The sequence below is a fragment of the Ruditapes philippinarum genome, unplaced genomic scaffold, assembly GCF_026571515.1.
Source record: "Ruditapes philippinarum isolate M1 unplaced genomic scaffold, ASM2657151v2 ctg3809_1_1_1_1, whole genome shotgun sequence".
Lineage (NCBI taxonomy): Eukaryota > Metazoa > Mollusca > Bivalvia > Venerida > Veneridae > Ruditapes > Ruditapes philippinarum.
The window spans coordinates 50,930-75,204 of record NW_026866682.1 but is presented as its reverse complement, the minus strand read 5'-3'; the positions used below and the strand labels follow the sequence as shown (position 1 = coordinate 75,204).

Here is a 24,275-nt window from a genome sequence, read left to right as displayed (position 1 = left end):
GCATAATGAAAAAACAATGTTTGCTCAGGCTTGTTGATATTTGTCAAGCTAATTATTGTCAAGCTTTAAATCAGAGTTATCTTCCCTTGCTTTAACTGGTTGTAGCAGACGACAGTTTAGAGAGTTTCTGCTTCAATATTCTTGTATCTGTAAACCATGGGCAAACTTTCTTTTAGCTTCAATTAAAGTCTGTATGTAAACATACAAATATTACATGTTGCTGTTGTTTATATAGGCTTAAAGTGCTTCTTTTTTTGTTAATACATGTTTTATTTTATCTCATTTCCTATATAAAGGTATCATTTTCTGTGTCATTGTTACCGCCTCCGTGGTCGAGGGGTTAGAGTCGATGACTTCTAATCCAGTTACCTCTCTGGCGTGGGTTCGATCCCCGGGAGATGCTTTGGTAGTTTAGCGCGGAGGAAGGTAGTCTAGTACTGGTGTAACTCTCCAGGAACGATGGTTAGGAAACTACCCGCCTATATGACTGAAATACTGTTGAAAAAGGCGTAAAATGAAGCAAACAAACAAACAAACAAAGTGTCATTGTTCATTTTCACGTTTGTTTCTAGTATTTTCTTGTTTTTGAATGGCTTAAAGTTTAGTGTCTGAAAGATTTTTGTGTGACATTTTCTCAATTTTTTCCCCTTTGTACATGACATCCTGTTATTTCATAGAGTACATTTGTTCTGCTTGTATGTGATAGGTTACAGAATTTATCTTGTATAGACACTATGTTAGAGAATACACCGGGCTTGTATTGTATGTTAGAGAATACACCGGGCTTGTATCGTATGTTAGAGAATACACCAGGCTTGTATTGTATGTTAGAGAATACACCGGGCTTGTATCGTATGTTAGAGAATACACCAGGCTTGTATCGTATGTTAGAGAATACACCGGGCTTGTATCGTATGTTAGAGAATACACCGGGCTTGTATTGTATGTTAGAGAATACACTGGGCTTGTATCGTATGTTAGAGAATACACCGGGCTTGTATTGTATGTTAGAGAATACACCGGGCTTGTATCGTATGTTAGAGAATACACTGGGCTTGTATTGTATGTTAGAGAATACACCGGGCTTGTATTGTATGTTAGAGAATACACCAGGCTTGTATCGTATGTTAGAGAATACACTGGGCTTGTATCGTATGTTAGAGAATACACTGGGCTTGTATCCTATGTTAGAGAATACACCAGGCTTGTATCGTATGTTAGAGAATACACCGGGCTTGTATCGTATGTTAGAGAATACACCAGGCTTGTATTGTATGTTAGAGAATACACTGGGCTTGTATCGTATGTTAGAGAATACACCGGGCTTGTATCGTATGTTAGAGAATACACCGGGCTTGTATCGTATGTTAGAGAATACACCGGGCTTGTATCGTATGTTAGAGAATACACCGGGCTTGTATCGTATGTTAGAGAATAAACGGGCTTGTATTGTATGTTAGAGAATACACTGGGCTTGTATTATACATGAAACCCTCTTAGAGACATCTATAAATCTTCATTGTTATGTGAGAGCATGGAGCTAAATATAGATATCTGTGGTGAAAGCAATAATAATACCTACCCTGCTGACTGTGTGTGTATTACAGGGCTTTTGTTCAATAAAAGCCCTGGTGTAATGTAGAGGTCACAGGGTCAAAGATCAAGGTCACTCTCGGGTTGGAGTTGGGATGGTGTTTATTCGAATCAGCGCTTTTTTGTTTGTTTTAATGTACCTTTTTTTTGTTAAAAAATTCTGGAATACTTTACTTCATATTATTACTCTGTTGTAAGAAAACCATGAGTATGTTTGAACTTTAAGTCATATATATAATAATGTATAGATATTTTACATATAGAACAACAGTGTATGAATACATTGGTAATGAGAAGAACGTCATTCCAGAAGTGCAAATAGAAAATAAATGAAAGAACTACTTTCTTGAAGTGCTTCTTTATTATTGACAATTTGTTCATTAGCCTCCTTTTCTTAATTAGATTATTAAAATCTCCAGTATTTGTATATAACATAAGAATTGAGCTAGGAAAGAATGTTAAGATTGCTCTTGTCTGACATACTTTCTACTGGTATATTTATCAGAATTATTAAATTGTTTAAGGTTTTAAAGTACGACATATATAGTAAACTATTTACATTGCATATTTCTCTGTGTTTTTTTACAGTATATAAACGACTTATATGCTAGAACTATCAACATTTATTCTGCTTTCTCATATTTAAGGCAATAAAACTATTTAATGAAATAAAAGTTATATAATTATTTATGCGGTGTATATTATTTTTTGTCTGTCATATTTACTGATGTTCATGTACGTACCTGTCACATTGTAAATTACATATGACATCCCCTTCCTAAAAAGTTTTAACACTACATAATTTCTTTCATTTGATCCTAGGGTCTTCTTTTAACGAAAGACCGGTGGTGTCATTTTAACTTTATGAAGTTGAAATCGTGAATTCGAGAAGTTGAAATCGTGAATTTATTAAGTTGAAATCGTGAATTCGTGAAGTTGAAATCGTGAATTTATGATGTTGAAATCGTGAATTCGTAAAGTTAAAATCTTGATTTTATGAAGTTGGAATCGTGAATTTATGAAGTTGAAATCGTCATTTTATGAAGTTGAAATCGTGAATTTATGAAGATGAAATTGTGAATTCGTTAAGTTGAAATCGTGAAATTATGAAGTTGAAATCGTGAATTCACGAAGATGACATCGGGAATTCATGAAGTTGAAATGAATTGAAAGTCTTTCGTACTTTCTAGCAGTTGTTTCTTTCTCAGCTTATATTGTACTTGGGCACTGGACCTGCAAAACGACGATCATGGAATGCTTTTATAGCAAGTCTACATTCTAAAGTCTCAATTCTTATTAAAAAGTCTAAATTCTTAAGTAATAAATATTTTCAAGGGCCACGGAGATAGTTATTTAAATCTTTGTAGAGGCAAGTTAGTCATGGTGTGCTTGTCAGCCATAGCCACACCCAAACTATGACGGAGAGCGTCAATTTTGGAAACAAACCCAGCTGTGTGAATCCTGATGATGAAAACATCCAAACCTCGAACAAGTTGCCTTTTTGCTTGCCGGTCGTTGACTTGTTCTTCCGCATTTTTAAGGCACACTTTACATTTAGGCAATCCCGGATATGCAAAGAACGTATAGAGCTTTATCACACACCCGTGCCGATTTTGCAACTCCGTAAAAATGGTATTGCAGAGGCTAGCATAATATAATTTTATTCAACTTGTGTAATAAATTCAGTATTGAACTTACACTCATTCAATATCCTCTATTTATTCCACACCTTATAAAACATAACCAAAAGGGTTTCAGTGTTCGCACAACGTGATTTCTCAATAGAATTCAGTATTGGATCTAATTCTATCAATTTAGCATGGTTTCAATTACAAGAGTCCAAAAACAAATAAAATCCTTACTGTACTAAGTGATAAAGTTGTGTCAAAAATGGTTGAGTGAAATAAGCTAGCACTTGGTCCAATATAGGTTGAACAACTGCGTACTTGTCCAAAAGAATCAATATTGTATTCGACAATGTATAACATCCTTCTATGGTATCAATAAGACATGTTTAGTTTCCCATATGTAACATTGTTTAATATTTTAACAACATAAGTTTACGTCAAAAGATATTGGATGTCTGGCTAAATTGGCAAAACTTCATTTATATCAACTTGTAATTATTAAAGAAATCTTAAGTGTATTCGATTAAAAAAAATAATATGAATGGATAACAGATACCGAAGCTCCTAAGACGGTTAACATTGTGACTTAACGTATTTACTTCCCGTGCTCGCAAACAATGATACAAGTTGAATTAAATAAGCCTGCAATAAATCACACGGTGATCAGAAGTAGCAGGTGCTTGTGCCCACAATAAATGATACACATTAAATTACATAGACTCACAATAAATGATACAGTGATTGCGTTTACCCACTGTGACTCTTGAAATGTATAACTTTTGATACGTTCATTAACGAGTACTTCATCGGCGTTACTGAGTTGCTTCCCTTGCAAATCAATCCTTTTCAAAATAACTTTGAATAGTTTTTGATTCGTCTTTTCAAAAATCAGTACACATACCTCGTATTCAATAGATTGATTTCAAATCTTTTATGCAAAAAGTCAATAGCCCAGTCGGTGATTGAAAAAAAGTAAAAAGCGGTGTTTTTTTTAATTGCTTGAAGAGAAATCAATAACCAAAAGCTTTTCATACATATATAACTGTGAAGTTGATAAATCATTTGTAAATACAAATATATATTACTTTAAATGAAACGTTTAATATGAAATATTTTCTGATTGAATTAGAGTGAATTATTCTGCCGAAATGTACATATATATCATTTTGTGCGGATTTCGGAAAGTTTATATCTGAGGTATGTTTTAAGTCATTCATTGAAGATTGGTAGAAAAATGTCACTTATTTCACCGTGTAAGTGAATAGTTCGCGTACTAATATCCGGGTTAAACAATTAGGTGTTATTAGTATAAGTGTTGTTTAAGTTATAGGGTAAGGGTTTTTCTCTCGGGAATGATGTTATGATAATATGAACTGACCTCTAGTAACACACGAACTCTCAACAGTATATTAACTAAGTTATTAGATATATATTTTGCACTTTTATCTTGTCTTAAGAGCTTCTTAAACCTGCATTTCCGATGATTCCGCCCTTTTCTTCTTGCTGCGTTCACCAAAATAACCACATTTATAAGCGGTGTACATGAAAATACTCTTGTAAATTAAGTGTCAATGTCGTATTTTTACTTTTGTTCTAACATTAATATCATATTGTAACGTATATACTAGTATTTATGAATGTGTTACAAAATATTTCCCAGCAATCATCTGTGTGAAAGTCTCAGTCATGTTTTGATATAATTCTGCTTCAGATAAATCAAAATATTGTTCTAGTCTTTGCAATGAAAATCATAGCACATTTTAAACATTACGATCAAATTTATACAGAGTAATAAGTAAACTTTCCCAGTGGTATTCATAAAATTAATTATATTTTCCCATATAATGTACATGTATAGAGGAACTCACTGGCGTCCAAAAGCTTAAAAACATAAAAATTGTATTTCTTACATAGATCAACTTGGGCACTTAAAACAGAAATATATATGCAAAATACATTTTAGAAATACACTCAGAATAAATTGAAAAACGTATTGATTGTGCTATTTTAGCACGATTTGAAGCAGGGTTTGAGTGAAAAGAGTTGCAACGCAAAAAAATATTTCCAGTCCCGTCATGTCAAAAAACCTCAGGGGAGTCCCTTTAAAAGACGTCGGTATTCCTACTATATCTTTCATCTTTTCTTGGGTTCTTTATATTGTACACTGCATACATATGATTTCCTGACTAATGGCGATTCTTTGCCGTCATGCAAAATCGCACAAGGTCAACCTGCATGTCCGTACATGGTTCCTTCCAGGCCCTATACTGCTGATACTATAATCCCTATTCTATTTGTGGACTGTTCCAAACAAAAAGGATAAGTTCATTTAAAGTTGATTTAAACATATGAGCCATGACAAAAAAAACATAATGGGTTTGCGACCAGCATGGATCCAGACCAGCCTGCGCATCCGCGCAGTCTGATCAGCATCCATGCTGCTCGCTATCAGTTTCTCTACTTGTAATAGGGTTTGTAAGCGAACAGCATGGATCCTGATCAGACTGCGAGGATGCGCAGGCTGGTCTGGATCCATGCTGGTCGCAAACGCATTACGTTGGTTTTGTCGTGACGCGGCTCATTTATTATTTATTTAAACTTTGATTGCGAAACAAGTTCTTTCAACTTCTATTAATCACTTTCGAGCCCATTTCCTGGAACCAACCAGTATGGTGTCATATGAAGAAACATGGTCATAACCCAGGCAGGGTTCGAACCCATGATCCCTGGGTTGAGAGACAGACATTTAACCATTAGGCCACCACTCCCATAAAATTTAAATACCTCTATCATTTAAAGTTAGCGGGATATCAGTTAAATTCATTCCGATGTGATAAAGTTTTAAAGTTGCATACAGCATTATAGAGCAACACCAATGTGATAAGCTTCCTTTAGTCTGAGCAACGTTATTCTTTTGGCAGCAGACAATAACTGCAAGCAGTTGAGACATCGGACAGTTTCTTGTTGTATATAACTGGCCAGTTGCTAAGTTCTCTGTAAAAAAGGCAGTAACAATCCATTAGTGATTTTGAAATGTCATATTTTATTCATTTTATGTAGATGTTTTAATTTAAATAAGAAGTCCACGACGTGTATCACTGTGCGTAATACATCCATCATTTGACGCTTTGTTCAGAAAATACAAGAATTTATTGTGACGGCATGGTCGAGTGGTTAACGCGTCGGACTTGTAATCTAATGATCTCTTATCATCTCTAGCCGTAGGCCTATGGGGTTCAAACCCCATCAGGGTCAAGTAGTTGTTTCCTTGAGCAAGAAACTGTACAATTATTCCTCAGTGCTGTTTGATTCCAGGAACTGGTCATGAGTGCTTATAAATAAGCTTATAGCTTCTTGCAGAATCAAATTGAAATAAATTCTGCATAAACTAAATAATAAGACAACATAAAATTGTTAATAACAAAACTTTATTTATATCATTTTTATTGAAAATTGGCACTAGAAAAAAATGATCACATATACATTTTATTACACGATACCTTACACAGAAATTGCATAAAATATATACATTACAATAAATATTTCAAATGATAGATCAGAAGCATGAAAGATGAACACTTTGTATAAAAGTAAGCGTCTACGGACGCTGACCGGCGTTTCGGACCTGCCCCGGCTAATATCATCCGAAGACTGACGGAAAGGGCCGAGTAGTTGCGATTGACGGAAACATATTAAGCCAAAATATAGCTCCCTCTATGTGAATCAAAGAACTTTAACTGTGAATGTGTTCCCTTAAATATAGCCTACAAATAGGTATTTTTTTAAAAGATATTATTTGAATTACATCTCATACCTGTTGGCTATGTTGAGTGGTCAAAAAGCAAATATTTATCTATACAACTTCACTTTGCATTTAGTAAAGAACCAGTTATTTTTTTTTTTTAATCAAGCGTCCTTGTATAACCAAGGTAGAGTGACATTATTATTATAAAATATATATTCTACTGTTAATCCATGATTCCGGTTTTTTACATTAACTGTGTGTAGTAGAAAACTATAAAAACAAATCAATGATGAAAAAAAGAGAGAAAAAATTAGGGCGTATCTCTTTCCAACTTTCCAGAATGTCAATAATTATGTTTCGTTTGAATTATATTCAAATACCGTGTCTACAACATGGTGAAACACCTGAAGTCCCTCTTAAAATATTTCTTGTTATAAACACCTTAAAATTTCAAGCTGAAAAAAAACTGTTACAAATGAACCCTGTTATTGAGAAATTTATAGTTCCAAGTAAATGCAGGTTTAGTTTTTTTTCTTTTCACTACTCATTTCTGAAAAAAATCAGTCTCCCACAGACGTTGTTATACAGGTGGGTATGATAACGGATAAAAACAGATTCGCTAATTGAACAATTAAACTTCCATGCATCTTATCATAAAATTGCTCTGCAAGATTTCTAATCAGTTTTAACATCTTTGCACTTGATTTGTGGAGCATTCTGCAGGATACAAAGTTGATAATTTTATAGTAATTCGACGATAATTTTACATTAATTTACAGATTACCATAATGTGTTTTTTCTTGAATTTTCCAAAGTAAAAATTACTGAGTAAATCATCAATATCTCCTGTATGTTTATTCTTTATAGTTTTATGTCTCTATTTTATACGTATCTCATTTAATTTATTGCCAAACTCTTAAACCACGTGTCTAAATTTACATTATCATATTCATTAGAATTTTAAATAGTTAACAGTATTATCATAATATCATATTGATTTTATATTTGAATGATCACTGGTAAATATTGTCCCGTGTGTCCTTTATAAGACAGACATCGATTATAAAACAGCCATTATGAAATGATAATTGAAATAGACAAAATAATAATGAGTCAAATGAAACCTCGTGATATCACATCTGTACATAAATACATATATCTACAATAAGTAGGAAAAAATGGATTTCAAGAAGAACTGGTAGCAAAAATGATGAATGAATTTGTTTAAATATTTCACAAATTAAGATGGTAACAGAATGAATGGTAAATGAAACAAATAATGATGTTAGGGAGGAAAGGGAATTACCCGTACTGTAACCTTAACTCCATATTTGAGTCCCGTCTATTTATAGAACATTATCACAAACCTCGAACATCTTCACGTGCCTGACTTTCTCATCATCCGTATGATGAAACTATTTGTGGTTTTATTTTCACCACATTCAAACCACTTTCCTCCCTCTAGGGTGAGAGTCTATTTGTCTTGCACGAAAATCACGTGCATAAAGTCAAAAAATGTTGCTATAGAATTATTATTATTTTACAATATTTTACAATAAAAGTGCTAAATGAAATGATATTCATCATCAGATAAGATTGTGTTACAAATGATACATTATTAACATATGTATTCGAATGAGTTTAATAAATAAAGAAATGCAGAATTCAACGTAACTTTTCAACAAAATATCTTATCGGTGTAATATCTGAGGGTTTTTGTCCTAAACCATTTTAAGTTCAGGCTCTTAATTACCGTTCCAGTTTACAACTTTGTTTTCTTTTCTTCTCCTGCTCAAAGTATCTGTTAAACAGATGAACTTGGCAACACATCAAATATATCTAAATGTGAGCCATCAACACAAGTTAAACATAATTGATTCTAAATCCAGCTCAACTATACCAGTGGGGCTAAATTTATGAACTTTGATTAAATGCAATATTATCTAACTTGCTGAAATCTATTGCACTTGAATATTTTGAAAGAAACAGTATGATGGAAGATGTTACTGATTACTTGAACATTGATGATCTTTCTGTTTTTGATCTGTTTTCAAATTTCATTTGGACGTTTTGCATTGTCTGATGGCTTGATCATGATTTCAACGGATTTAAGTGAAGAATAAGAATGGATCGAGTTCCACTGTATTCCATTTCGGACAAAGTAATTGTTATGAGAACCATTTTGATAATATCTTCCGTTCAAATGGCTTTCGAAACAATCATTGTACCACCATCCGCCCCCATAATGCTCTGCGCAGTTGTCATAGAACCTGTTGTCATTGTCACGGTCGAATGTACTGAACGGCATTCCGTCATGGGATCTCCAATATGGCGTCAGGGAATCCCCGGCGTCCCCGTCGTACCCGCTCACGTGCAGACGATACTTATCGAGTTCGCTAGATACCTGGAACCGGTCGTATTCAGCATAATACTTTTTCCCGCTCCATTCCGTCATCGATATCCTTATTTTATAGTTTCCTGAAAATAGATTAAAAGGCACGTATACACATTGTCTAAAAACTCTGCAAAGAAATTTTAGAATCTAGAATGATTTGTGTCTTTCTATTCGAACCGAGACATCATAATCTTTTTTTGAGTTGTTCTTGAAAGCTAGATGCCAAGTAAACTAGGATACAAATACACCATTTAGCTTACTTATTAACCGAGTCAACGATATTTCTAGATCTGTATTTCATCGCAACAATTGTTACAATTTTATGAAATGAAGATCTTGTCGTCGTTTGACGTCCCCATCTATACTGATACGTCTTTTTTTAGAAAGTTTTTTTCTACTAACTATTTCAATAGCAACTCGTTAGATTCCCACTCTGAGATGATGTATGTTACACATTAGATACATTATCCTATAAAATACCTGCCTACCTGATAAACTAACACCCACCTGTGCACGCTACGTGCACTAATCCAAAACACAATACTTACTCTGTTACCATTTCTACCATATCAAAGTATCTTATGATACAATTATCTCTAAAGGGAACGGAAACAGATACCGCTATCTTAAGTTGAATTCCTTTGATATCTACCTCCTCCCATACCCCCTGCACCCCACCCCTTTACCCTTCAATATTATATAACACCGAACAATTCTAAAAGCTAAAAATTTAATTTGATTAATTGATGGATTGAAGTACGATGAGAAAATTAGTGAAAACTTTTAAATGATTAATGATAAAATGATCTTCAATTAAAGCATGGGGGAGACATTGAAATCTCTTTAAAAATCTCGATATGTTTTAAAATGAAGTGTTTTTTCTTCTTTTTTTCCATTACCTATACGTCATTCAGTATACTTCTCTTTAATACTCTTCAATACATATTTGCAAAATTGACTAAAGTCAATAATTTGTGCCACTTTATTCATACATAAGTTAAAGAAAACGTTGAACTTTGCATTTACAAATGTCATATAGATATTCAATCACAGTTAAGTGTAAAGATAAACACGCTACGACTGTTCATTTACTAATAGTATTGAAATTGAAATGCCGTGTTTAAAATCATAGACTACATGTTAAGTCGAGTAAATCACATTAAGATAACACATACAGCTCTTAACTGTTAATAAATTATTGTTGAAATGTTTTATCTTTTCCCCTTCAGTTTGAACAAGGAACACGTTCGTGCCGATATATAAACCATCAGTGTTTCACCGTCACAAAGTCCCATTTGGAGACCATTATAAACAAGAATTTGTATTCTGCGGATAACAGTGATTTGTAAGGAGAGGATCTAACCGGAATGACGGACCATTACAGGCATAATGCCGGATGGCGGGCTCCGGCAAAAAGACCAGCCCGTATAGAGATGCAGATCCGACGCGGGATGTATGACGAGTACAGCGGGGATCAGTGGGATTACGAAAACAACGCTGTGTGCGATTGTTTCCCGCGAACTAGTACACATACAATACCGTCAATGTTTTATGACAAAATCGCGTGCCCGCATAAAAATTACCAACATATTCAACCAGCCCAGGAAACTCAGTTTAATTACCCGTGGACGGCTAACTCATTAAGTAGACAAAAAGCTCGTGGTGATGATGATGATCTTAGTGAAAGACTTTCTTTAATCTCCGAGGAGGATGACCAACTTCGATTTACACCAAATCATTTACAACGTAACGAGCCTGACGTTCTTTCAATACAGACGGCACCGCCGTACTGGTACAAACGTGAAGGTGACCCCAGGGAAAGTAAACCGCCCTTTACAGCCCCTGTCAATGACACTCAAATTCTAACAAATGGTCGTCGGGCTGAATCAATGCAGGATATCCGGGATCCAGCTTATAGAACTGACGGCATGACGCCGACGAGAGAACATTACAGCCCTACTGGTCACCGACGGAACAGTCGTCTATCTAACCGCCAGTTTACAGGAACTTATGTTGATCCACGTATGTAACACTTTGTTTTCAAAAAAAGTTTTAAGTTCAACATCATCATTATCATCATTATCACAGCCATGAACTCAGCTTTATATCATCATCATCATCATCATTTTTGTATCCTGATAAGAATTGTTTTAAAGGCAAGAACAATATAAAAAAAGAATTGATAGCTAATTATTTATGACTGATGTCACATAAAAAAATGTTGTGAAAAGATTGTTTTATTTCCAGGGGGTAAGATGTATAACTACAATGTGAATTACAATGGAACGCCGAACCCGAACGCCGGCAGGTACCCGGCTCAAGACAACAGAAAACCCGGTACAGCCTTGTGACGAGAATAAATTTTAAGTTAAAAGTACAACAGTTACAGTAGTTTACAAAGGAAACAATCAAATACAAGTTTTGATATACATTACTTACATATAATACTGAAATCGTATATATGACATAACCTTTGATTTGTAACTTAAACAATTACCACAAACTGGATGTAAAGAGTGTTATATTCAAGCTGATATAGGATTTTTTTAGATCATACCCCCTCACCACATCCTAAATGTCTGATTCTAGTTTGAGCGGGGAATGTTTTAAAAACTTTTGAACTGACTTAAGTTTTTGTTCTTTTTTTAATCAAATGCGGAAGTTAATTAGGCCATGTGATTAGAAGAAAGAAGACATACTATTTTTTTAAGGGATATTCATTTGTATAAATCTCACCTTGTGACGTTAGTTGATGTATTTTCTGATTTCCGAGCCAGAACTCATCCTGGAGGTTTCCAAATCCCTCTTTATAATCGTCCCAGTCTCGGGAGAAATTTTCCCGACCATCAACACGTCTTTGTATCACTGTCCAGCCTGTTAAAATACAAATATAAATATGCCACATCAATAATTATAATTAAAAATGATTTATTTTGTATGGAGTAATTCTTGTTTGTATTGTTTTGATACGACGCTAAGAACTTTTAATTTTATCGCTTAAAAGCATTTCTTATTCACGCTTTGTTATTGTTGTCGTTGTTGTTGTTGCTTAGAATAATGCTTGGTTGTTTATGGACAGTTGAAAATAAAGCATTTGTTTTTTAATATTAATATCATTCAATCATTCATATCAGTGAGAAACGTTAAATGACGCATTAAATCTTGTTTGAAAGTAAAGGTACCCGATCTGCATTTGGATGTCGCAATATTGTTTGTGTATATATTTAATGAATTTCACCCTATTTCCAATGTAACAAATAGCTAGATGTATAATTAAGTAGAATTTAATATTAATAATATATTCGATTGTGAAAATAAAAGTCAGGATGGCCGAGCGGTTCAGGTCGCAGTCTGGTTCTCCAGGCGTGGGTTCGAATCCCACTTCTGACATTTTTTTTACATATTTATATTCAAAATCTTTTGAACTACAGGTGACCAAATTTATCTTTGATTTATTAATTTAAATTCTTTATTAAATGTGTGGTTTCCAGTCCCACTTGGTATATCAAAGTAACCGCCAACGGTAGTAAGGTCAGGCCAACCTGTTATACTAATGGAAGAGTGGTTATCCTTTGCTTCCAGTAATAGTGCCAGGTCGGCCTGCACATCCGTACCGTCTGTCCCAGCTCTTAACTGTGGTCTGTTTTGATACTGAAATCTCTTTAATTTTTAACGGATTGCTCCAATATATAGTAAATATTTAAATAAAAAAAAAATTTAATTCAATTTAATTTATATTGATACATTCGGATCGTAATTCGTAAAGTCAGGATGGCCGAGCGGTCTAAGGCGCTGCGTTCAGGTCGCAGTCTGGTTCTCCAGGCGTGGGTTCGAATCCCACTTCTGACAATTTTTTTACATCATATAAAACATCCATTCAGCAAGCTAAGAGGTAACATAGCAACGTTATTATTTTTATTATTATTTTGACATACGTAACGGCTTGCACTATTTACATACGTAACGGCTTACACTATCTTAAAGATCAGACACAAAATAGTTTTTTACCTGACCCGTTTATCACTTTACAGACGCATTTGAATGGTTCCGGAGCTTTATCTGGTTTGACCATGATGTAATAGTCGCCCAAATACTTCATACTTCCGCTCTGATAAACTTCATCACAATCTGAAATAATAAACATTATATCATTTATAACATTTAAATGTTTTGCAATTTCTATTGTTAAATAAATATTAAACTATTTTTGTTACTATTAATAGTGTGAACAGAGTTTTTCAATAGACCCTGGTGTGAATAAGTTTCGCACTTTAGTAAATTGCACGATTCATTATTTACCACTTTTGAACACTAATATTTACAGTACAATTAAAATACCGTGAATTTCGTGCAAAATACATTTTTTACTATTTATTTGTCTAGTTCAGCAGAAATTTCCTGTGACCGTATCACGTGGCAAATATTCATTTTGATAACTGTATTGAAGCCAGTGATTTCTTGAATTACAAAAAAGACAACAAAAAAACAACAACAAAAAATACAGGCATTTCAACAGAGTCACTTATCTACCGAGTTATTACATTTTAAGAGCCTTTAACTTTATATATAGTATTTTATGACTTCATGCATGCAATGTCTATATTTTATTATAAATAAACAAGTGCATTATGTCATAAAATACTTCAGTTAATGCAAACAAGCACTAAAATCATTTCATTTATGTTCGTAAAAATTATGATTATCTCCCATTACCAACATTATCTCTGCGGGCAAAGTTACATAACTTTTAGATGATTTTTTAAAAACAAATTTGCCTGTTTCTTACCTTGACATTTTATATATATCATGATAATATAAGTTATAGAGATAGGATAAATCACTCAAAAATTTAACAAGGCAGAGAGAGAAAAAAGTTGATATTATTCTAGTTTAGATAGATTATTGATAATGATTTTCTTCAGCCGTCTACCATATGTTTTCACACAATTCCGACGTAATTTATTTATTTTTAGAATAAATTGTTGATTTTTGTATTTGATAAGGATTACTTTTTATTCTCCTTGAATTTTTCAGTATTTACGTTAATCGTGTTTGTGGATTGAACGAACGCGTCGTGATTTTTTTTGCCTTTATGTTATCGTCTGCTGTTATCGTCTGCTTTTATCTATGAAAACAAATGAGGGATTAGAACACGTGGTCAACTGGCATACTCGATTTATTAATTTGACAGGAACATGTTCCCTTTTGCTATGGTCATTAACTGTTTTGGTAATGAACCAAATAAAATGAAGGACCGAAAGTCAAAGTTTTCATCTCTGTTGATAATCTTTGCTGTACAAGGGTCACGTGAGAGATAAATCTTGTTTGATATTAAATCTGATGATAAGAAAATTGCTATGGAAACAAAACACGAAGATGAACTTTTCTTAGCAATTAAAGACTTTAGAATTCAGACAAAAATATTATAAACAAGAAAAACGTTCGCTGGCTAAATGTTAAGGTGCAAATATCTCTCATTTACATATTATATAATTTCTTAGGTAACCCACCTCATTAGTATTATTAATATAAAACATCATTTCTCGGTAATATCTCACCACAAACTTTTACACAAAACCAGCACGTAATGCTCGTTATTTTACTTTATTTCCTGGTAGAATAATGATGTACTAGTCTATAGTCAGAGTTCAGACTCTCTGGGGTATAATAATTCAACTTCATTATATACTTATACTAAGTACTTAAACATACAATACCAACATTTCCTATACATATCATTCAATCTAGAGACGACGTGCTCGCCGCTATTTCTCATATCTGACCAAAAGAATGATCCGATAATATAAAAAAGAACATAGAAGTAGCCTCGTAGCACATATGTAAATATATATATAATATCATAAATATATTTTTTGTCTATCAGACGTGTGATTATAATGTTAGGACAGAAGACAGTTACATTACGGAGAATTGAGCCAGAATATCCGCTACCAATTACATATAATCAGTAAATAACGGGGATGTATGCCAGACTGCATAGGTCATCTTGGCGATCAACTGGACAGATAATGGATATAGTCTCATAATACATCGTAACTTGCACGTATAAAACTCATGTTACTGCTTTGTAGCGTTCATATATTATATGAAGTGACTTGATTTTTACGGAACAACTTAGACCAGAGGTATCAGTAAAGAAAAAGAAATGCCCATCCTTTATTTTTTTTATTTCATGCTTTCCAGTGTTTTATTGTAATATATCAGATGATTATATTCTGATAAACCACTAGTGAAATTTATAAAATATAATTTTCACTGTAGCCGGACTATATCTGAATGCGGATGAAAAGAAAATCATAACTAAATGGAATAACAGGCAGAAATAAATGCCGTCATACGTAAATTATGCTTCTTTAGGAAAAGAAAGCCGATGTTACCATACATCATGTTTAAAATGTAACAAAATTTGAGAAATCTAACAGAACTATATTTCAAAATTGATTATGTGACGTCATGATGTTATGACGTCACAAAGGAGAATGCGCGACGTTACGCGGCAAAATCAGTAAAAAATACTTAAAATCACTTAAAAGCATGAAATAAAAAGAAAATTTATTTGTTTTACATATAGGATTGAAATATATTTCATTCGTGAACACCAGCTATTATATTTTCACTCGTGGCTACGCCACTCGTGAAAATATTGCATCTGGTGTTCACTCAGTGAAATTATATTTCAATCTTACATGCAAAACAAACAAATATCCTCTATATAATTTATAGGGATAACACTTGGTTAGGCATTAAGAATATTTTTGTTAAACAGATTGAGTAGTACATAACAAATGCAAAATGACATTTTTGTGCTTTAATTAAATTATAAAGTAACAAACCCGACTTAGACCTCAGGTTTATGATTGGTCAAAAACTTCCAAAGAATGTACACTGACCAATGAAAGCCCTGCGATTGGAGCCAAAAGTCAGAAAAAAAATTTTATAACCTAAGATCAATTTGTAAATACGATTTTACACTTTATAGCCCCAAAACCGCACAAGACGAACAATTTACACTCAAAAGGGAATATATTCAAGAGAAAAAAATACAAAGAAAATAGTTATTTTACTTTGAAACTATTGCATTATTGTTTTGTTCGTTGTTATGAACTGGTTACAACCCAGACTTTCATTGTGCTCACTTTCTCTTCTTATTTACGAACGTAATATCTAAAACTCAGAACAGATGTTCGCACTTTACCAGAGGCGGCTTAACTAGTCATAATATTCTATAAACACTGACCCATCACAACGTATACCTCTTGTTGTTCTTTTGTGCTTTCGAAACAAAACATTAAATAAGTTTAGTGCCTGGCAGTTTATTTTATATTCAAGAGATATAAACTTTAATCTGAAATATTCCCCCTTTATCAAACACCGCATGGAATACCATTTACATTTATTACCCCTCACTTTTTATGTAATGTTAATTTCCCCATAGGCCAATGGGAGTTATTCTTACTGTTAATCTTACTGTTAATACAAGTGTACCATGTGACCAAAAGTTTTGTACAGTAAAATATGGAAAACCAAAAGCCTAAAGAAACAGTGTCCCAATGAAGTATTTGTTCGGGGGTAAGAAGATAAATAATACAAAGGTTTGTGAGTAATAGCAAAAATACCATCCCTCGTAATAACACTGTTTTCTTCGGCTATAGAATTTTCCTCGGGATAATATTTTTTTACTGTTACTCACAAACCTATGTTTTATTTATATAATATTTCCTAATCATGGTATAAAACGGTAAAATAGGAAATAAAATTTATTATGTTGGTACATATGAGTAAGTGCATGTTGACGCCGTGCAGTCAATAGATATATTGCAGTTAAAATGCATGTGCAGTCACGTACAGACACGTGATGGTATTCCAAGGAGCGCTATAAGTAACAATACCACCTTACTATAATCATAAACTAAACATATTGAAAAAGTATGAAGTTAAAGCTTTGTCTCTAGTGACAAGAAAAAGAACCCGATATCATAATAAATTTTGTTAAATGTCCTTAAAAAAATACTGAAAATTCTTTCCATTGTGGATGTTTAATTACTTGTCCAAACAAGGCACATAAAAGTATATATTACATTGTTTAAAAATGGAAATATGAGAACATTTTATAAGAAAATAGAAACAAACCATCACAGTATGGAAAAACTTGACATTAAATACTCTAAGTAAAATATGTTTTTACTGAAAATTTGAACTGTTGTGGGTTGACCGTATGCTATATATCTTGTGGAAGTTATTCCAGCGGGAAGAGCTATTGTAAGACAAGGGATTTTACAAAACACTCACTTTTCGAAATTCTTCATCACGACTGTTATTATGACTATGTACATAACGTACCGGATATGTTAAATAGACAGAATCTGATTGTATTTTCAAAACATGGTTCAGGGTGATTTGTTCAACTCTGTTTGCAAAAGGTAACAAAACACCTGCTTGTGATGAGCTAAATGCGGCTTCTTTGGTCACGTTTACAAATAAACAAAAAATTCTATTCTGAGTAACTTGTAGCTTGTATCAGATTCTGAGAAATGCCATACTTATATGAATACCTTTCTATAAACAATTTGGAACACCTCGCTTATTACCAATAATGTTATAATCGGAGTTTGGCGGAGAGAACCAAAAAATTGCTATTGAGTTTTAAACCAGGGTATGATCTAACCGATGTCCACTCAATTGAAGAGGATGATCACTCTTAAATGATGTTGTTGTTTTTTATGTGAAGTAAGCAATTTTTGTTTTATGAACGTGAAAGATGAACTATCAAATATTTATAACCTTACTTTACTATATATCCAAGCACTATTTGTTTTGGCTCATGTTAAAGAAGTTTTTAAGAACCTGCTAGTAAATATTGTAGTAAGGGACGTTTGCATGAAATGAGTCGAATCATGAAAACTTTTAGCTGACAGGAGCTTGTGTATTAAGGAAGATATACCCTTGTTCTTATGAATTATAATGATATTGGCAGACGTACCTGTCCGTTCAAAACCTATTAACAAATAGGCGTGACTACTCTCTTGGCAAATAAAAAATTAATGTAGGGGATAAAAACTACAGCTTCTTTACAAAAAGTTAATAGCAGTTTCGACTTTGAACACAAAACTAGGAGACCTTAAAGAGGTTAGTCGTAAAGGTTTTAAGAAACAAATCGATTTTCGGCTATTTCCGCCAATTTTCGGCAAATAATTATGTTCGAACAGACGAACTTGACTGTCGCTTTCAAAGCGAGCGAAATTTTAAGTGTTGTTTCAGGTGTGTTGCGTGTTTTAATACTTTATTAAAATTGGTCCATATGTATATCGTATTCATTGTTTTCAAATTCATCTTCTATATTTTTCCATTCGTTTTATAACTTTAAAGACGAAATTCTATAATACTAGATTTATTTCATGATACTTTCTTTTTTTAATAGTTTAATAATTATTAATACAATGTACTAGATTTTTGTTGTTGTTTTATTATGCTAATTTTTTTACTCTGTTTAATGTTCAAGAAAATAGCATCGCTTTTAATTGTTAATACATAATATCATGATATACCGTTACATTCATTGTTAAGAAAAATAATTAAACTGTTATACACTTTACAAAGTCTTGCCATCTTTCAGACTTTGGGTTATATAAACGTATAGATTTTCATTTTTCAAATTACTGCCAACGAACAAGAACCGCTAACTACTATAATATACATTGCTACGTTGACATTTATGAATCCTACTTATTAGCCTTTTACTTTGAAACAAATTTACTTCCTTTAAATGCTAAGGACTTAAATTTTTTACGGGGGCGGAAAAAAAATATGGTTTCCGTCAAGCTGTACTAGAGTTTGTTTAGATTATATGATATAGATATATACGAGTATATCAGAATATGAAATCAAAATATTACTAAATAATATAAACAATTAAACCTCATTTTACGCATAAGAAATTATGTTGACATTTCTAAATGAAATGACAGGAAACAGACTGGTTTAAGTAACCAATTCAACAGATTTTGTAAACAAACACAATCCTGTACCGTACCGAAAGCCGTCTGCAAATTCCCGCCAAAAACAAGGAAGTGGTGATATTGTTATAGTTCTCATAAAAAATCTACAGTTCTGATTTATTTTCAATTAGATGTTGAGAAAACCTTTTAAAAGGGTGATAATTGAAGAATAGCAAGATAGAGTTGTAAGCAGACGAAATGTACCCGTTCCCCGATAAGATAAACGCTGGACATTTATTGCATAGAAACGATTTGGCGTCCGTAAATCATTTTGTGTCAGAAATTTATGGCACCCAGCTATTATCATGCGATATGTTCTGTTTTATTAATGCATTTAATTGCTGGAAATTTTTTTTGTGTTTGTGGTGTTATATTTTATGGTAATATCAATGCATGACATTTCAAGTTTATATCATTAATAAATAATTTAAACAGTTGAAATATCCATCTTGATTAAAAGCATTATAGAATTAAATGCATAATACGGGATGAAAATATGTTTATTTTTGTACACAAACATTTATTTCCAAACAAAATTACGTTTTTAATCGTACACTATTTTCATAGTACAATTATGCAGTAGCAGTATTTTCGTCCATTGTGTTTAGCAAACCTGACTTTATAACATTCTGTCAACTTGGACTAGGTAAAAATGCAATATTCGTGAGGTTGGCAGCCTAGCAGATGCACGGTACTTTGCGTGCTAGTGTTCCAAAAGAATGTATTGTAGTTTTTTGATACTACATGTATATGTGTATCTTAGACAAGCAGTGTTGTTGTTTTTTCAAAAAGGTGAAAACATTGTAATAATAGTTCAAAGGTCTCAGTTAAAATTCCATCTATAATGATGTATGGCTTGTAAACAAGTGGAAGTACATGGCTTCATTAAAGCTATAAAATAATGTGGAAAGAGGCCAACGTCCGAGCTAATACTTACAGTATCTGTTGTAAGGTTAATGAAGATTCTCCCCCACGTAGTTCTCCTTATGTTTTTATTACGTTTACCATCATTCTATATCTTATTTATGAATAATTTGTTTGATAGCATTCACTATTATCTCCCTATTACATTATGTCCGCCAATAGACATATTTTATGACGTTTTAATATTTGCTAGAATTTGTACTTTGTTTGTAGAGCATTAAAGTATACAAGCTGTACGAGAATAATCATTTGTGTCGAAGGAAAAGGAATTGTTGAAATAACGTTATGTGGTGAGCTCGAAAGTGCTGTAATTTGGTCATCGGGTAATATATTTGTGTTTCATAAACATACCGGTCTTTATTGAATAATTGTGACACCAAGTAAGTTGAAGAAGTCCTATATTCCAAGGAAACTATTTTTTTGGTAAATAGAAAAAGGTGGTACTGTAGTAACTCGTAATTTTTAGAAAATATCAACATTAATATATACGTGCAATTTATAACAATTAACAAACAGGCGGTTTGCCATCTCCGAAACGGCATCTCACTTAAAACAGTTGCAAATGTAGTTTGAAAACAGAAATTTTTTCTCCAATAGAACTCACTTGTTATAATAGTGAATAATTATCTTTTCTATGAACGTTCGTTACTATCAAAGTGTGTATTCCTACACAAAACAATCATTTATTGCAGCGCACCTGTTCCTAGATTCTCCCCTATGTCTTAGTATATATTCTCCGCCTGCATGCACCTGTATATCTAATTAAAAATTAAATTTAAAATGAATTGTACCTTTTGACAATTAATGCGAAGTTAAGTATGTTCTCTTTTTTTCATTGTTAAGTAGATTTTTAAACGGAAACAATAAATTATGCGATAAGTGGAATCTTCAAGAAAAGAATAAATAATTAAATGTTATAGTTACCAAAGCTATAAAAATGTACGCTAAGCATAATATACGTAAAAGAAAACTAAAAGCTGATACATTTGTAGAATTTTTAACAAAAAAAAAAGAGAATGTAAATATGAATAAAGGGGTCGACTCCAGTTTAAATCTTGAAAACGTCTTGTTTAATTTCTTATTTAAACACACCACAGCATTTCTGATTAACAAAAAGTATGAAATGTTCGTCATAGGATTTTCAAAGCTCTAGTAAAGAAACCATGGTTGAATTAATTATTAACATTTCTATGATGTATGCACGTGAAAAACGTCTTGATATATGTAGGTCATCACTGCACGTGTAAATTGGTCAAATCTATGTACACTTTTTGTACTAGACTGGATTTATTAACTAGGTATTCCGAATTAAATTTATTTATAAAAGTAAAGGCAAATACAATGTATATTTATACATATAATTTATATAAGTTCTAAGAAATTATAATCACCGACTCTCAAGATATAACTTGATTAAATCTTATCATGTAAGTTATATAGCATGGATAAGCTGTGCTCAGTGGGATCTCAAAGGGAAGAAGCCACATTTACATATCAGTTTTACAGCTTCGATTGTATCCGAGGGCTCCGAACGAATTAAGATGTCTAAATATAAACTTTTGTTCAAGTGGGTAATGAAAACATAACATCATTACGGTATCTCAGGAAACAAAAATGATAATATTTACAGCTTATGTCGCTTATCTAACATCATATCAATTACAATAATCAAGTACCATTTTTCAATTCATAAATAAAACAATCACTTAATGTGAACAAAGTGGTTAACCACACTAAGTGAAATTATATATATGTCATATATATGTACATAATCATGCGAATAAAACAATTTTCAAACATCGAAGAATATGTAAAATATGTACTGCAAATATTTGTGCATATTATATGTAATCATTAAAATATATGCATTCATTTCTTATTGTAAAATTTGATTTAAACTTTATAGAAAATAAAAAATTTATTATCCCCTTTATTTACATGAAATGTTAAATTCGGTAATATTTTTTTTAATAAATAATGCTTTTTGGAACCTACAATATTGATCAATCTTAATTTGAGCATCATATTAATGATTTAAAACCATAAAAATGTCACCATTATTTGCATAAGAATAGAATTTTTTGCTTTTGAAAAAATATATAAATTTTTAATGCATGACCATGATATATTTATGTCTTCCCCTAGTGAAGGCACACACATCTTGTCTACACATTATTTGGAATGCAATAAAAATAATCCTACTATTACATTATGTAAAACATGTGATAGATACATGTATATCTAAACGGTATGTAATGATTGATTTTGTTATTGTTCATAAATAAATCAATTCCCCCCCCCCCCAAAAAAAAAAAATATATATATATAAATAAATAAAATAATAATAAATAAAAAGAAATAAAGGAATTAATATATGTAACATAAAAATATGATATATTTCTAATTGATACAAAAATATAGCAATATAGTGCTTAAAGTCGCATTTATCCTCATAAAGAATGCGATTTTTCATCTAATTAAGCCAAACCAGTGTTTCGTGATGTTATTATAATGGAGATGAAGCATGTTAGATACTTATCACCTGAGAAAAGAAGCGTTAATATAAAATAATGTGTCATTAAGGTAACAAAACGTAAACTATGTGATATTAGTCTTCCATTCATAATAATTCATCCCTATAAATTTACTAAAGATTAAAAAGCAAAATGGTTCAGCCTGGAAAGAAGAAACATAGCATGTCCGTTATAGGCAAGTGTTCCTTATCAAGAGCATTCTTTATTCTGTTTAAGCATTGGAGTGTTGTTTAAGGATTGCATTTATAATGTAGAGTGGCCATTGGTTGGGGTGGTCTTTGGCACGGTTTTGACTAATTGCTAGTGCATTAAACTGAACAAGAAATACTTGTTACATATTGGTTTTAACATATTTATTTAAGCTCCATTACGAAACAAGTTTTAACTTTTAATAATCACTTTCCAGTCCGTTTCCTGGAACCAACCAGGACTGGTGTCATATGAAGAAACATGGTCGTGACCCACTAGGCCACTGCTCCGTTTACATTAAAGCTACATTAAATGAATTTCTTAAAAACAGAAATAGCGAAATTTCATTAGTTAATTTGGTTTCATATCGACTCCAGATCTTATTATGGTGTCAAGCCAACTAAAATGAGTTTTATAAGCATAAACATCTGCGACCTCATTGTGGCGAAATCGTAATTTGCATGAGAAACTCCGCCTTCGGGTAATCCGTACATCAATATTAAATCAACAAACATGGTTATAAGTAGCAGTCCTAATATAACGGTATATTTACGCTTTGTAACGGTTGTTTTTATACAAATATAATATTTTTACGAGATGATTACTCTTTCCTGAACGCTATGCCAAGTGCACCGTGAAGCTAAAACGGTTAAAGTGTGTATGCACATGAAAATCTCGTATTTGCTGTGTTCTGTATAGCAACTATAACACTGTGACGTAGCACATACATGAACTGATTATAGTCTTCATTTGCATGTTAAAATTCGTATACGAACTTTAGTGTTACCGTGGGGTTTTCCGTTTAAAATCGTAATTTATGAACAATATTTGATGAGATTTACAACAATACTGTTAATAAGGTTAATAAAACAGTAGAATGCTTGGTTATTAGGCCGACGGCAAAATATTTTTACAAATTTATTTAATGTAACTTTAATGTACTATATGTAAAATGTTAATTACAAAAAATCAAGATGGGTTAAGCTATGTGGCCAATGAGTATAGTTCAAAAACTGTAACAGAACATCAAAAGTAAAAAGCTTCATAGAAATAAAAAAAGATAGCTTTTTAGGAGATAATGAGTCTTTTAAAAAAAGAAGTGACATCGATATTAAGACCTTTTTCAACCGCAGCTAAACATGAGTACATTCAGCATCCTCCATCATCAGACTTCATGCTTACACCTCTTTTTTCTCATTTTTTTATTTGGTTAAGCATTTTGTCTATAGTTTCCTTGACAATTTACTTCTT

General features: G+C 32.4%; 2 protein-coding genes and 1 non-coding gene across 5 annotated transcripts in view; 2 read left to right on the top strand and 1 right to left on the bottom strand.

Annotated features, from left to right (window-relative positions):
* The first annotated feature begins 4,237 nt into the window (after positions 1–4,237).
* LOC132733335 (uncharacterized) lies at positions 4,238–11,889 on the top strand. The gene is made up of 3 exons (XM_060719974.1): positions 4,238–4,418; positions 10,591–11,383; positions 11,609–11,889. The coding sequence occupies exons 2-3, from the start codon at positions 10,729–10,731 to the stop codon at positions 11,710–11,712; spliced, it is 759 nt and encodes a 252-aa protein (XP_060575957.1). The 5' UTR covers positions 4,238–4,418; positions 10,591–10,728; the 3' UTR covers positions 11,713–11,889.
* LOC132733334 (fibrinogen-like protein 1) overlaps positions 6,633–24,275 on the bottom strand; it is a 39,878-nt gene continuing 22,235 nt past the window's right edge. For all 3 annotated transcript variants that reach the window (XM_060719971.1, XM_060719972.1, XM_060719970.1), the window contains exons 3-5: positions 13,370–13,489; positions 12,098–12,235; positions 6,633–9,444 (exon numbers count right to left, since the gene is read on the bottom strand). In XM_060719971.1, coding sequence (XP_060575954.1) covers positions 9,017–9,444; positions 12,098–12,235; positions 13,370–13,489 — 686 coding nt within the window. In that variant the 3' untranslated portion in view covers positions 6,633–9,016. The remainder of the gene's footprint in view (positions 9,445–12,097; positions 12,236–13,369; positions 13,490–24,275) is intronic.
* Trnal-cag (transfer RNA leucine (anticodon CAG)) lies at positions 13,127–13,210 on the top strand. Its single transcript has one exon. It is a non-coding gene; the product is annotated as a tRNA-Leu (tRNA).

Excerpts from the sequence above, each read along its gene's own strand:
- LOC132733335 (XM_060719974.1), top strand. The coding sequence starts at position 10,729 with ATGACGGACCATTACAGGCATAATGCCGGATGGCGGGCTCCGGCAAAA. Across the intron at positions 11,384-11,608 it reads AGGAACTTATGTTGATCCAC|GGGGTAAGATGTATAACTAC; the intron begins GTATGTAACACT and ends TTTTATTTCCAG.